Below are 15,775 nucleotides of genomic sequence, written 5' to 3' on the forward strand. Positions count from 1 at the left end.
GGCCTCACCGAGGCGATGACTACTGACCGAGACCTTTGGAAATGTGCTGTGCGTGAGTAGACCCGGCAAGCCAAGTGAGATCGCTGCCAGTGCCCCTGGACTGGCTCTTGTGCGGGTGGCACATAAAAGACACCATTTCGAGCGTGGCCATTGCCAGTATCGCCTGACTGGCCTTCGTGCAGGTGACACGTAAAAGCACCCACTACACTCTCTGAGTAGTTGGCGTTAGGAAGGGCATCCAGCTGTAGAAACTCTGCCAAATTTAGATTGGAGCCTGGTGTTGCCACCCGGTTTCACCAGTCCTCAGTCAAATCGTCCAACGGACGTTAAACGATGATGATGATGATATATATAATGAAGAAATAAATGGTATAGTTATCCAGTTTATACAGCTCAACCAAGTAGCACTCCAATGGAGCTTCAGGAATATGAAATTAATAAGGAGAGAAACAAGTTGGTGTATATATTCAATCAATCCATTTGAGATTATCGAAATTCTCCACGGTATACAATGTACACAGATGCATTCACATATATGAATTATGATAAGATTTATAAGAATTTACAGACACATATACATATAAAAATTCATAAATATATAAAAAATTTACAACCACATTAAGATTCATGAATATATAAACACTTAAATATAAATACAAAGCGGACGTTAAACGATGATGGTGATGATGATGATGACAGTTGTACTTGTGAAGACTTCTTCTATTTTTTTCAGAATAGTCAGCAATTCTTTTCACATCTAAAATACACAAATACTTATTTTATTTTTTTCTTAAACGTTTATATCTATTTACAGTGGAAGAAATTTCTTCCTCTAAATAAACTGCTGAAAGGTCATCGTCGAGGAGAACTTACAGTATTTACAGGAACAACTGGTGCTGGGAAGACCACTTTCATGAGTGAATATTCTTTGGACCTTTGTATGCAAGGGGTATGTTTTCTTAATTGAGCTATTCTACAATTCAAGAACTTTAGTAGATTGATAGAGTATTAGGGAGATTATTTGATTATGGTGTTTAATTACGTCTCTTTACTTTCTAAATTCAAATTGCACCTGGGTTGACTTCAATTTTTTTTTATTCTGAAGACAATAAAAGACACATAGGCTTAGTACTGGTGTTGATTTGAGGAGGAACCTTCTAGAATTCTCGATATAGCAGAAATAGCCTAAATGTAAACTCTACCAGATTCCTATCAAAACAGTTATGCACAACACACTTTGAAAAAGAAGATAAAATACTGAAAAGAGACAACTGATCACATTGCAACTTTTTAGTCAAGTGTGTTTATGATTCATTGTTAATTATTTTCCTCATAGGTATTTTATTTTGTTTGTAATTGTCAAAAAATGGAATTTTGCAATGAAACAAGCATGTGATGAATCTAGTAAACAAGTAAGTCCTAGTCTTTACAGTAGAGGAAATTATGATATTTATTCTTCAAAGAGTTTACCCCTACATAGACAATTCAAGTGATTAGGACACAATGAAGTTGATGGAAAATGATGAGAAAAGTATCAGTTTAAGTGAATAAATATAGTAGTTGAAAGATAAGCCTGTCTTTTTCTTTTTTTTTCTTTTTTTTTTGTGAGTTTGTCTATTAGTTTGCCTGCAATGAACAAACTCACTAGTTGAGAGTTAGGCCTATTATTGTTATTGTGAATTTTTTTGTGATTCTGTTCATAAGTTTGCCGGCAATAATTACTCGTGCCCTGTGTATGCAACTGTTTATTTTTTTCCTCAGGAGCCCAGATAGAGGGTAGAATTAGACACAGGGGCCCAGGTCTGAGAGGGGTAACATAGTGTAAAGGGATGGGACTAATACAGAAAGGTATTTTTTGTTTGTCCATCTCTCAACACATTCCAATTACAATGGCATACCAACTTAACTATCATCATCATCGTTTAACGTCCGCCTTCCATGCTGGCATGGGTTGGATGATTTGACTGAAGACTGACGAACCAGATGGCTGCACCAAGCTCCAATCTGATCTGGCAGAATTTCTACAGCTGGATGCCCTTCTTAATGCCAACCACTCTTAGAGTGTAGGGGTTGCTTTTACGTGCCACCAGCACGAGGGCCAGTCAGGCAGTACTGGCAAAGGCCACGCTCAAAATGGTGTTTTTTATGTGCCGCTTGCACAGGAGCCAGTCTAGTGGCACTGGCAACGACCTCACTCGAATATTTTTTCATGTGCCACCGGCACAAGTGCCAGTTAGGCGACGCTGGTAACAATCATGCTCAAATGGTGCTATTTATGTGCCACTGGCTCGGAAGCCAGACAGCTGCTCTGGCAATGATCATGCTCGGACGGTGCTCTTAGCGCTCCACTGGCACAGGTGCCAGTCATCAAATTTGGTTCAATCACGATTTTGATTTCACTTGCCCCAACAGGTCTTCGCAAGCCGAGTTTAGTGTCCAATGAAAGAGAGGTTGGCATGGGTGCCAGTCGTTGAATTTGGTTCGATTTTGATTTCATTTGCCTCAACAGGTCTTCATAAGTGGAGTTTAGTGTCCAATGAAGGAAAGGTACGCATAAGTGGGCTGGCTACACCCCTGGCAGAGGCCTCGGATTATGGTCTCACTTGGCTTGCCGGGTCTTCTCACACACTGTATATTTCCAAAGGTCTTGGTCACAAGTCATTGCCTCGGTGAGGCCTAATGTTCAAAGGTTGTGCTTCACCATCTCATCCCAGGTCTTCCTGGGTCTACCTCTTCCACAGGTTCCCTCAACTGCTAGGGTGTGGCACTTTTTCACGCAGCTATCCTCATCCATTCTTGCCACATGACCGTACCAGTGCAATCGTCTCTCTTGCACACCACAACTGATGCTTCTTAGGTTCAACTTTTAGCATAGTTTAACAAGACAGCAAATGTTGATAAATAGTAATATAGAATTGAAAAATCTGAGAGTTTTCTGTCAGTTAATCTAAGATAGAATTATAAAAATAAGTGACTGTGTGAAGAACTTGAATAAATGAATGAATTTGACGACATGAAATAGACAGAATAGTGAAAGCACTAAGTAAGGGGTTATGATCAGCGCATAAAGAGAAGGGTATGAACGAGGCTGGAAAGGCAGAAAAACTTCTTATTTGGACATCGTTCTGAGACTCATACAATTTTGCCAACACAAACCCACCACACTCCAAGTAGTTTATTCATATACATGTGTTCAAGCATGCATAGTAATAGAATGTAGGAAAGAACATTGGACTCTGCTACCATGAAGAAAATGGGCAAGCTTGATATGCAGAAAAGAAATAGGTAGAAATTCTAGTCAGTGAATTGATTGCAAACTGTGGATGTGCTGCAGATGTCAAGAGACATGTCCATTTTTTTTTTATATCTTGCAAGGGTCAAATGAGATTTTGTTGAGGTAGATTTTTTTGACATGCCGATGCTATTGTCACTAACCTCACCTGATTTGAAGTAAGCTAATCTTTCCCCAAGTCTTTCAAACTTGAACAGCAGGATGGTGGGATATGTTTTCACAAAAGATTGCAAACAAGCATCTCTACTTGTATGACAGAGCCATTTGTGTTAAGGAAACAAATATGTACACACACATGCATACATACCCATATACAAACCTATGACTTCCTCTTATCAAGTGTCTCTCTTGAGACTTTGGTAAGCTCAAGGTTCGAATTACTTGTAAATAGTGTAATAGATGAAAAACACAGAAGTATAAGTTTGCCAAGTAATTATTTGAACCACATGTTTATTGACTTCATTGACCTTAGTTTTTAATTATTTTCAGGTGAATACATTATGGGGGAGCTTTGAGATTCATAATGTCAGATTAGCAAAAACCATGTTGATGCAGTTCTCTCAGTAAGTGAATTCTACTTCTAAGCCTTACCTGTGGAAATTCCAGTTATTTTGAAAACTGTAAGATGGTTAGAAGTTTACAGAGAAGCATGAAATAACATGATACCTTTTAAAATTGTATTTTAAGCATTTGGTTGTTTAGATGATGTAAAAGTCCACTTTGATAGTATTGAGCATACAGTTATATTTCTTTTTATACACTTGTCACCTCTTCTACCTTGCAGATTGTTATTTTCCTTTCTCAAGAAATAATCTTATCTCTGGTATGAAATTATAGATATGTACAGTATTATTCTGCTACTGTATGATTACTTTAGTAAAGTTTTAACAAAACTCGATACTATATATTACATCTTTATGTTCACACCAATAAAAGTTCATGCTGTGAGACAGGAACATCTGATGTTGAGGTATACATTGATAAAATAAGTGTCAAACATGGAAAGTACTGCTAGGGTTGATATGCTTGACAAAACTCTTGTTTCCCTAGCATTATGCTGTGCTTGAGAAGAAAACCCATCAAACCAAGTAAAATCGGTGTTGTGGCAGATGCTGGTGTCATGCAAATGGCACCCATGCCAGTGCCATGTAAAAGCACCCATTACACTCTCGGAGTGGTTGGTGTTAGGAAGAGCATCCAGCCGTAGGAACCATACCAAATCAGACTGGAGTCTGGTGCAGCCTTCCAACTTGCCAGCCCTGGCCAAACTGTCCAACCCATGCCAGCATGGACAACGGATGTTAAATGATGATGATGATGATGTTTCCCCAATTTAAAATAACTATTTATCAGTCTTACAAATAATATAAATGTTGTATCTCTAATAAATTATATCTTTGATTTTGTTCCATAGTTTAACAGTTACTTGCCTTAAGAATAATGTAATTGTTGTTCCATAGTTTGGATCACGACACAAAAGGTAGATTAGCAGGTACTATTGTATCAATATATAGCCGTCTAGAGAATACATATATATAGGGTACAAGTAAGAGTTTACCAAGATCTGCCCTCAGCCCCTTTTTGTTTATTATATAGTACTCCAGGCAATGACAGAGGAATTTAAGATGGGCTGTCCCTGGGAGCTCCTCTATGCTGATGACCCTGTTCTTATAGCTGTATCACTACCAGAACTTGAGAAGAAATTTCAGGTGTGGAAGCAAGGTCTACAATCAAAGGGCCTTAGAGTTAATCTAGCAAAAATCAAAGTCTTAGTAAGTAGGAAAGTAGACAAATCACAGATCCCTTCAGGTAGATGGCCCTGCTTGATCCGTAGAAAAGGCAGAAACTCCATAAGATGTATCCAGTGTAAGTTTTGGACATATAAGTGGTACAGCAATATGAGAGGAATGTTAACAGGGAAAATAGTTTTTGTGTGTGGAAGGTATAATAAACACTAAAGATGTATAGAAAATAGACACCATCAAATGCCAGTGGAGAAAGCTAGAAGTAGTTGATAGGTTCTGTTATCTAGGTGACCACCAGCATGGAAAGCACATGCTAAATGATAATGATAATGATCAAAGATATGATCTACATGAAAAACCATATGTGTAGTTAGTGTTAAAAAAAAGTACCTAGGAATATTTATGTTGTGAAAGTGACGTAGAGATAAGGATTAGTGTTTACATATTTATTTATTTTAGTCAGAGGAGATATCAGCTCTTACGCCCCCTTCCAGGGCCCTTGATGTTAGCGGCAGGAAGGAGACCTAGAATACTTGCAACAGTGTTAACTTTGCTCATCAGTGAAGCAGTGACTTCACCAAACTTCCCAAAATAATCAAAATAATAATGAATCATTGATTAATATTCCCAATGTCAACCAAATGAACAATCTTGTACATAAACTTGGTGATTCTAGCACTACTTGACTGATGAATTTGTGATTGGGCTGGAATATGTCTGCACTTATCTCCTCTTTTACCAAAAATAAAACAGTATTACCCATGAATTTATTTTATTCTTCACCAGATTAGTATTTTAAAGCTTCTTACATCAACTATGTTAAAAGTAACTTAGTGTTTTTTTTTTATGTGCTGATGGCTATTCCAAATTATTTATTTTCTAAGCTATCCTGTTTTCTTATACTTAAGCTGCAACAACATTGATTATAAGTCTTTTCAATCATGGCTGATATGAGGCTAAACACCAATAATTGGAACATCAAGTAATTTACAACCTAATAGAATATGTATTTGACTTTTCTTTTGTGTGTGTCCTAATTTTGAGAAGTAGTACACTGAAGGCAACTTCAACTACTGGCATCTGGAAAGGCATTTAGCAATAAAACATTGTCTCAAAAAGTACTCGACAATTTATGCTAGTATGGAAAACTGAATACAAAAACAATGATGATGGTTTTTGAACCAAAAAAAAATATCTGTTGTCATTGTGATTGACTTTCTATATGTTTAAGAGTTCACAACATAAATTTCAATAGTTTTTAAGATATTTTTTTTGTTACTGTTTCAGTCACTGAATTGTAACCATACTAGATAGCTTTTAGTTAATTACTTCAATCACTCAACACTTAATCTGGTACTTTTATCAACACTGTACAATAAAATAGCAAAATTACTCTGGGGATGATTCTAGCTCAGAACATAAAGATATGCGTATATACATATCTTTCTTTTAATAGTTTCAATCTTTGGATCATTGTGGTCATGCTGGGCCTTTAAGGGTTAATTGATTATAATGATCCCATTACTTTGTCTGGTACTTATTTTTTTCAACTTTTGAGTAGGAAGGTAACAGACATAATCAAGATATAAAGCAGTGTCATATTTCATAGTTGATGTATTTTGTGTGTGTGTGTGTGTGTCCGTGTGTCCATTGGACTTCTGTGCAATTTTCTATTTATGAAATTTCACTTAAAGTACTTTGGTCACCTCAAAGCTATGATAGACTCTCTTTTCCAAGATGCTTATAGTGTGGTTGAATCTAGATCTCTACGGTTGTGAAATAAACTTCTAAAACATACAGTCATGCTTTACTTAATATTTGAAGTTTTAATTTGCAAATGTGTAGTAGTAGTAGTAGTAGTAGTAGTGTGGGGGCATGCACTGTAACAGCACATCACTGCATCCACCATTCGTTGGTGATTCCCTACTTCTGGCAGAGGACACCTTTGCACCACTCAGGTAACAATCGTCCAACCCATAGGTCTGTTTAAATAGTCATTGAGGTCAGAGTTCAAATCCTACCTTAACCTCTTTTAGTCATGAAGAGGCAACATTAGGTCTATCCTTCATCAAATTTATAAATGGAATTTTTGTCTTATATTTTGAATTTATTATTGATTCAGAAGACCTGATTGAAGATATTCCAGAAGTGCCCCTTTCCTGTGTATTAGTTATTTCTTTTTTCTGCTATCTTGTAATTTAAGATTGTAAAATGTCATTCGAATAAGGTTTGGTTTGCTATTTTAACTATATCAAGCAACTGCGTGGAGACTGTCCCTTCAGAAATTGAAGAAACTTCTGTATAAAAAGATCTCAGTTCATCAGATAAGTAACTCCTTAATAAATATTTGCATTTAAAAGGGTAAATCTTGCCAAGAATCTTGATGCATTTGAAAATTGGGCTGACAAGTTTGACCAACTTCCCCTATACTTCATGACATTTTTTGGTCAGGAAGATGTTAAGAGAGTTATCAAGGTAAGTTAAAGCTAAAATTTCTTTGAAACCTCCATTTTAAATTGAGTTAACAATGGAGCTAGGGTGGAAACATTTTTAGTATCAAGGGTAAAATTCAAATGCTTAAGAACCTGTGGGGAACCAATTCTGTACTGGCAAAAAATTGAATTATTCATCATTACTATGATCATCCTTTTTACTTCTGTTATCTATACAGGGATGGAATTGTCAAATTATCACATCAGTTCTTATTTGGAGTTTTTCCCTCTTAACCAGGTCACTCAGACTTTTATAAATAGCAGGCAGATCTCGCTTAATACTATCTAAAAAGGGACACATTTGATAATATCTTCAAGAAGAAATATGTTAAGATGGTGATGATTGAAATGTCTTTTATCATAGGTCTGCTCAGTTTGAGCTGTCCTGGAACCAAACATCAAAATTTGAAATTTTTTCCTTATTTTAGTTGTAATATATGTCTGCAGACATGAGCATGTTCTTAAGATATTCATTTTGCATGGAAATTTTTATGCAAGCCTTATATCAGAAACTCATTGTCCATTGTCCTATGTCTTTTTTGTAGCTCTTCTTTTCCCATTTCGTTTTCTGCATTAATTCAGAGGAAGTGTGATTTTGTTCCATATACACTTTTTCCCTATAGCATCTTGATTCTTTCAAGCATTCTTCCTAGTAATCCATTATATTGAACATCTAGCTACATGATATTGTTCTCTACTACCTACTTTCTTTCCTAGCCTGTCTCTTAACTTTTAGAACTCTATTTACCTTACTGTTACACTACCATGTCATCATTTTGTGCACCAGCCACAGATCTGATCCTTATCTTGTCCTCCATGTTATAAGGTTCCATCTTCTGTCAGTGAAGAGTTGCAAATTTGAATGCAGAGAAGGGCATCCTACTCCCAACATAGAGGTTCCCTTGTTAGCTCATAACATAATGGCTATTAGTTTTGGTTTTTCTCAAGTTTGTTTTGTTTTATCTTTTACAGACTATGTCACAGGCTGTATATTTATATGATATTGCTCATGTTGTTATTGATAACATCCAGTTCATGATGGGAACAAATATCAGCCAAGGAAATAGATTTTTGATTCAAGATCAAATAATCTCTGATTTTCGCAATTTTGCTACAACATCTAACTGCCATGTAACACTTGTCATTCATCCTCGTAAGGTATGTGTCGTATTTTTCTCCCCCACTCCTTTCATTGTTTGTTATAGGGCAATTGATAGCAGAATGGTATTAATGTAACTGAATAATTGCTGTCCTGACCCTGTAGCCTTGTGTCCTTGTTAGAAATTATCATCATGTTCTACCCTCATCTCAATCCATCAAATTTCTCGCTGCGTTCTGAGTTCAAATTCTGCCTAAGTCAGCTTTGTCTGTCATCCTTTCAGGGTCAATTAAATAGGTACCAGTTACACACTGGTGTGATGTAATCAACTTAATCCCTTCCCACAAATTTCAGGCATTGTGCCTACAGTAGAAGGGCTTATTGTTATTCATATACACACATCAGATTAGATTGTTGGAAAAGAAAAGTTTCTAAGTAACCTTAGATGCCAAAAACCCTCTTAAGTATCCTAGCTGTCCCTAATAACACAGTTTTCTAGAGCTGTACTAAATTGGGTTTTATGCCTATTTCCACTAGCCATCTGTTCAAATCTTTAGGGATAGTTCCTAATGCACCTATAACTACTAGGATATAATTATTATTATTGAGTGAGAGAGCAGTGCATGCCATCAAAATAAAACTGGGGTAAAATATACAAAGCCCAGTATACCCATCATGACCACGCATCTGATAAGGGTACACCAGGCGCATGCATCACAACTATATGTGCACGACATGGTGATCTCATATCAAGATAATGCATGACCTCAGCATTTTTTTCCGGTCGAGTAGCCTATCTTGCTCAAAAGGTCCCTGAATAAGGGTTGTTTAAGGATGTTGAACAAAACACCCATATTTCTAGAGAAGAATTATTCAGACCCCAAAGAATTCCTCTCAACACATGGCTATGATGCTCCCCCACAACTTCTGCTTGCAGTCAGAGATGCACATATTGCCAGCTACTAAGGGACATGCTCAACTGACCAGTAAATCTGTGGTATTGAGCAGAATATTTGCTGTATTTGCCCATCTTTTTATACCAAGGCAAAACAATGTACATGATAACACTTCCAATCAGTTAAGCTCAGAAACCATGAGAGCCAATGTCTATTATTATTATTGCTTTACTTCTCAGAGCGTTAAGTCTTGTTTGCTCTGGTTGATCAGTGAGAGCAGACGACAGCCTGTTGCCAAAGGTCTCATAGAGTCTCTTTCTGCACATTAGAAGCTTTGAGAACTGGTTGTCCAGTAATTATCTGCTGCATTGCCTTCACTGGAATCCTTTTGACAAAGAATTGTTTTACTTGTGGTCAGCCACATTGGGATGTGCACTCCATTGTTGATCATTTTATTGACTTGCATGGTTATTCTTCTGTGTAGTGCTGGGAAATTTTTCAGCCAATAGCTTTGTACCTCATCTGGGCCTGAGCATTTCCAGTTTGTGATACCTGGGATTATTACCTCTGCCTTAGCGAAGGCAGAGGTATTGTTTTCAGTCGTGTTTGTTTGCCCATGGGCAAGATATCTCAAGAACTACTGGATGGATTCAGATGAAACTTTCAGGGTTGTTTGGCCTCATGACTGACATGAACTGATTAGATTTTGGAATCAATCCGGTACCGGACAATGATTCTGGATTATTTTTCCTTTTCTTTTTTAAGTTTTGAGATTGCTCTGGTTCATTTTTAATATTCTCCTTTGTGAGAGAAGTTGAGTTTATTTCAGATATTCTCATTTAAAAAAAAATCATCTCTGGCTAATCATTGAGAGGACGTTGCCTTGGTGGAGGTTTGCCCTCTCTGAGTGCTCTTATTGTTATTATTATTATTATTGCATTTTACTTCTCAGAGCTCTCTGTCTTACTTGCTCTGGTTGATTCTGTGAGAGCAGACAGCAACCTGTTGTTAAAGGTCTCACAGGGTCACTTTCTGCAAATTATAAGACTTGATACTTGGATGTTAAGTATTATGGAAGATATTCAACACCCAAGTACCAATCTCAAAATCCTAGCTGTTCCCAACAAAGCAGTTTTTTGAGGCATGCTCTGCTCTCATGTTAATTCCACTTTCTCTGACATATATCTGACATTATTATTATCATTACCTTTGCCATAGATGTACTATGGTGTCAGCTGTTCTCTACCAGTGAACTAAGGTAACACCTCTTATTTTTCGAGTACCATCCGGAGTATTCAAGCGATTCCAAGCAGTACTGTTTTGTGCAAGTGCTCCACTCTTACAGCAGCCCTTATTTCTTCCATGTACTTCTCAAGATTTTTACTCAGTGTTCCCAGGGCTCTGACAATTATTGGTACTACTACCATCTTTTCCAGCGACCACAACTGCTTAAACTCCGAAGCTAACCTGTCATATCTATCGACTTTTCTTTCTTCCTTAACACATGCCTTGTTGTTAGTTGGGCATGCTATATCTATGATCCAGCATCATTTGCTTTCTTTCTTAACACTATGTCTAGCTTCCTATTCTCTATTTCATGGTTGCACTGAATCATAAAATCCCACAGGATCTTTGCATTATCATTTTTGCTGATGACTTCAGGTTTATGTTCGTATCAATTTTTTGCTGCCAAGTCCATGCTTGTTGCAAAGTGTCCAATGGACAATCCTTGCTTTATTGTCATGACGTCTCTTATATTCTTTCTGGGCTGGTGGCGTACATTGGCTGGTAATATGCCATATGGTTTGACCATTTTGTCCACAGATTATGCACTTATCACTTTCTGGTGTACTGTCTATTCTGTATTTCATGTAATTGGTTCTTATTGCTTGCTCTTGGGCAGCACAGATTACAGCCTCCGTTTCCAGTTTTAAATCACTTTTAGTCATCCACAGCCATCATCTTTCTGTCTGTCTGTCTTATCTTCAACATCTCTATGTCCATGCATTCTTTTCTTTATCCACCTGTTTTCATTTCCATTCATTCTCAAGTGCTTTATCTTTGCAATTTTCTATCCTACACAAACCTGAACTTTTTTACTTCCAATAATAACGGTTCTGTGACATTTTTTACGTAACATACTATGTTGTTTTCTTCTGCTCTAACGCTGTTTGTATCCAATCAGTTCTTCCCCCTCTTTTTCTTGGTATATACAGTCTGTCTGTGTCACTTTTTGGGTGGAGTATCCTATATCTAGTCAGCAACTTCCTTGTCTTTCTGTCTAAGCTCAGATTATCATCATCATCATCATCATCATTATTATTTAGTTTTAAAGGAGTTAGCATTGCTTCTGCTTCTAATTTATCATATTTTGTTTCAGATTTCTATAAGTTGTTGTATAAGCCCAAGTGAGCTTTAAGTGAGTAAACCTGTAACCAAGGGTAACCCATTGCCATGGTTCACTCTAGTTTGGCTCTTAGTTGCTGGATGAGAGCTGACTAACTTGTACGCAGCAACAGAAAGAAAAAAGAAACTATATATATTAAAACAACTCATTGTCATAAATTTTTGCTCTACTTTCCTATTTTTGCAAAATCCATCAGAATAAAGATGCAGAACTACTAAATGTAGCATCAGTGTTTGGTGGTGCAAAGGCAACTCAAGAGGCTGACAATGTTCTCATACTGCAAAATAAATATTTACCTTCTCACAGAGTTCAAAAATTCATTGAGGTAAGTCTTCTTACAATCCTTAGTTGATTTTAAATGTGCTTATTCTGGCAGAGCTATGACCAGGGCCATTGCAGTTGTGATCATCCTGCCTTTTATTAAAATAGTGTATCTAGGAATAGATTATGTAATGTATAATATAGCACTGATTGGTAGGATTCATTTGTCACTTAGTTTAACACTACTGTCTGGCCCTTGGGTGCCTCAAGCAAGGGCTGTTTGTTGCAAGCAGGTCTTCAGCTTCTTCCTGCTAATCTTTGATGCTTTCAAAAAAGTCAGTGGCACTGCTCTTACTCTTCTGACTGTGTATATATATATTAAAAAAAACAATATAGACAGGTACTATTAGTAGCTATAGTTGTAGTTGTTGTATAGGTACAGAGGTTTATCTTTGGCTAGGTATTTCTCTTGCGAGCCTACACATGTCCTCAGCAGTCACAGCCCATGTTTCACTGCCATGTAGCATGGCTGTTCGTACACATACGTCATACAGTCTGCCTTTTACTCTGAGTGAGAGGCCCCTTGTCACCAACAGAGGTAAGAGCTCTCTGAACTTTGCCCAGGCTATTCTTATTCTAGCAGCTACGCTTTCAGCGCACCCACCCCAAATACTAACTTGGTCACCTAGATAGCGGAAGCTATCGACTACCTCTAGTTTTTCTCCCTGGAATGTGGCAGAAGTTGTTTTCTGCACATTTTCAGTGTTTATTGCACCTGAACATCTGCTACAAATGAAAACTAACTTCCTAGTTAACCTTCCATTGATATTGCTGCACCTCTTATGTGTCCATAGCTTGCACTGGATGCATCTTATAGAGTTCCTACCCACGCCTTTTCTACAGATCGAGCAGGGCCATCTACCTGAAGGGGTTTGTGCTTTTTCTACCTTCCTACTTATTAGGACTTTGGTTTTAGCTAGGTTGACTCTAAAGCCTTTCGATTCTAATCCTTGCTTCCACACCTGAAACTTCTTCTCTAGTTCTGATCATAACTCAGCAATTAGTGCAAGGTCATCAGCATAAAGGAGCTTCTAGAGGCATCCTGTCTTGAATTCCTCTGTTATCGCCTGAGGACTATGATAAATAGGAGGGGGCTGAGGACTGAACCTTGGTGGACCCCTACCTCTATCCGGAATTCTTCACTAACCATTCTTCTATCCCTAGTTTCCTCATTGACCACCAGATAAGGGATCAGGGGACCCTGTCAAAGGCTTTCTCCATAGGCTCGCAAGGAATGAAGCCAGTATGCTCTGATGGATGTGTAATGTCAGTGTGCATACTAGACAGAGTGTTAGTACCTTGAGAGAAAACTCTGCCAAATCAGATTGGCGCCTGGTGTAGCCATCTGGTTTCACCAGTCCTCAGTCAAATCGTCCAACCCATGCTAGCATGGAAAGTGGATGTTAAACGACGATGATGATGATGATGATGTATAGACCCACAACTAGATACATTACGTTTGGTAAAAAAATAGAAAAAAAGATGATATAGTTACAGCTGGATTACTTTTGAACATGACATGGGTTAAACAACAAAAAAACATATATCTGGTAATGTAGTGTTAATTACACTGTATCTGAAAACCAGTGGCAGCTCATAAATAAAATTAGTGGGGGTGCTGCTTCAGAAAATTTTTAGCCGTTGTTTTAATATTCTGTAAAAAGAAACAAACACATAAAAAGAAAATTTATACATAAACTTGATCAGTTTGCATTTTAGCCACTGCCGGGGAGGAATGTGTTTCATTTGTTCACTGAACACTGCCACAAATTCCCCCTAAATCACAAAATAAGATGGGGGGAAACGTGCTCTATCTCTCAAATTCTGAAGCTGGAAGCAGGATAATAATCTAATTCTATTCTTTATCACATTCAAGAATATAAACACATTTTAAAGCACAACACATGTGGAGTCAAAAAGAAAGACTACCTTTCACCCGGTGTAAAGATTTCAAGTCCCCTGCCCCCATATCAAGCTACCACCTGTTAATCTGAAATCGATTTCAAATTACTGGGGGTGGTTAACTTGAAACCGATTTCAAATTACCCCGTCAATGATTTTGCTAAATTAACAAATTCTGTGACTTACAACTGATATTTTTATAACATTATGAAAATAAGACAAAAATATTAGATTTTTTAAAACACTTTTATGATATGCTGAAAAAAACATGTTGAACATCAGAGATTCTGTGTCTGCAATTGTGTTTTTAATAAAAACATTTTATTTTTTTGTTTACGAGAGTCCTTTTTTTCTATAGATAAATAGCAGATGGATGTTGTTTAGAGTGGACTGAGTTGAGTTGACAGAATGTAATGATAAGAGATTGATTTGAAGAACGATATGTGTTTTATATACAAAGCGTCATTTATTTATACACTTTAAATTGCTAACAAAATGTAATTATATACATTAAAACATCACAGCAGTTTCTGTTTTTTTTTTTTAGTTTGGAGCTTGGGTATCTTGATTTTTGTAATTTGTTTTCCGTTTTTCACTTGCTGGTGGTTGCTCAAAATTGCTGAGTTCCTTTTTTCTTTTCAGATAGTTAAGAATAGATTTGATGGAGAAAAAGGATTAATGCCACTACGCTTTAACAGAGAAATTGCTAGTTATACAACTCCTGAGAAAAAGAAAGCTACAAATGCACCAAAATTACCTTTGCCATCTAATGTCAAAGAGATGAAAGATGATAATCCAGATGAAGATGATTGAGAGATTAGGACTGAGACACGGAACCAGTAACGTGATGTTTTTCAGTTGAAGTTCAGTCTTGATCTAAGCAGACATTTGGCAGAGAAGGTTCATGATGTTTGGTATTTGATGGCGGGGGAAGCAGTTTGTCAAGTTTTACCATACCTTCAAAACAACATAGAGAATTCAATTCAGCAGCCCATCTGTAAGCTTAGCAGTATGAACAAACATTATCAAAGAGACTCCCTGCATTATGTGGTTGTACAATAGACAGGACAGCCTATTCTTCAAAATTATCGAAACTGGCTTTCATTGCTAATCCTTTAACAGAATTATTCCTGGTTTGAAATTTTCGTTGTCTTTATGCCTGCTGTAAATATTGGGTTTCATCTCTCAACGCCCAATTTATTGGCACTGCTGTTTCTGTCTGTATCTCATTGATATTTGGAACATTTTATATTTGCTACTACTGATCAATCAGTAGACAGCTGAACAGTGACAGACGGTGACTTATTTTGAAGTAGAATATTCTCCTCTCGAGATATTTTAACCAATCGGTCATGTCTAGCAGAAGCAGAATCATGTCTATGTCTCCATAAATATTCAGACATCTGTTTCAGTGGCTTTGCATTAATATAAACAACCGTGTGTGTGTGTGTGTGTGTGTGTATATATATATATATATATATATATATATATATATATACACACACATACATATATGCATACATAAATATATAGTTGAAATTTATAGAAAAACAAAGGACAAAAGAGAGGATGAAAAAAAAAACCTGTAGAGTAAGCGGTCCAACATGGTGAATACACACAC

General features: G+C 37.0%; 1 protein-coding gene across 5 annotated transcripts in view; it reads left to right on the forward strand.

Moving 5' to 3' along the window:
• The window catches only part of LOC106882273 (twinkle mtDNA helicase), a 93,475-nt gene extending 77,706 nt beyond the window's left edge, over positions 1–15,769 (forward strand). For 2 of the 5 annotated variants that reach the window (XM_052975583.1, XM_014932887.2), the window contains exons 9-14: positions 815–949; positions 3,782–3,855; positions 7,398–7,512; positions 8,502–8,687; positions 12,128–12,256; positions 14,797–15,769. In XM_052975583.1, the coding sequence (XP_052831543.1) occupies positions 815–949; positions 3,782–3,855; positions 7,398–7,512; positions 8,502–8,687; positions 12,128–12,256; positions 14,797–14,967 (810 nt within the window). In that variant the 3' untranslated portion in view covers positions 14,968–15,769. The remainder of the gene's footprint in view (positions 1–814; positions 950–3,781; positions 3,856–7,397; positions 7,513–8,501; positions 8,688–12,127; positions 12,257–14,796) is intronic. The other 3 variants (XM_014932890.2, XM_014932891.2, XM_014932889.2) reach the window with 3 other exon arrangements.
• Positions 15,770–15,775: the final 6 nt, after the last annotated feature.

Source organism: Octopus bimaculoides, chromosome 21 (assembly GCF_001194135.2).
Source record: "Octopus bimaculoides isolate UCB-OBI-ISO-001 chromosome 21, ASM119413v2, whole genome shotgun sequence".
NCBI classification, from domain to species: domain Eukaryota; kingdom Metazoa; phylum Mollusca; class Cephalopoda; order Octopoda; family Octopodidae; genus Octopus; species Octopus bimaculoides.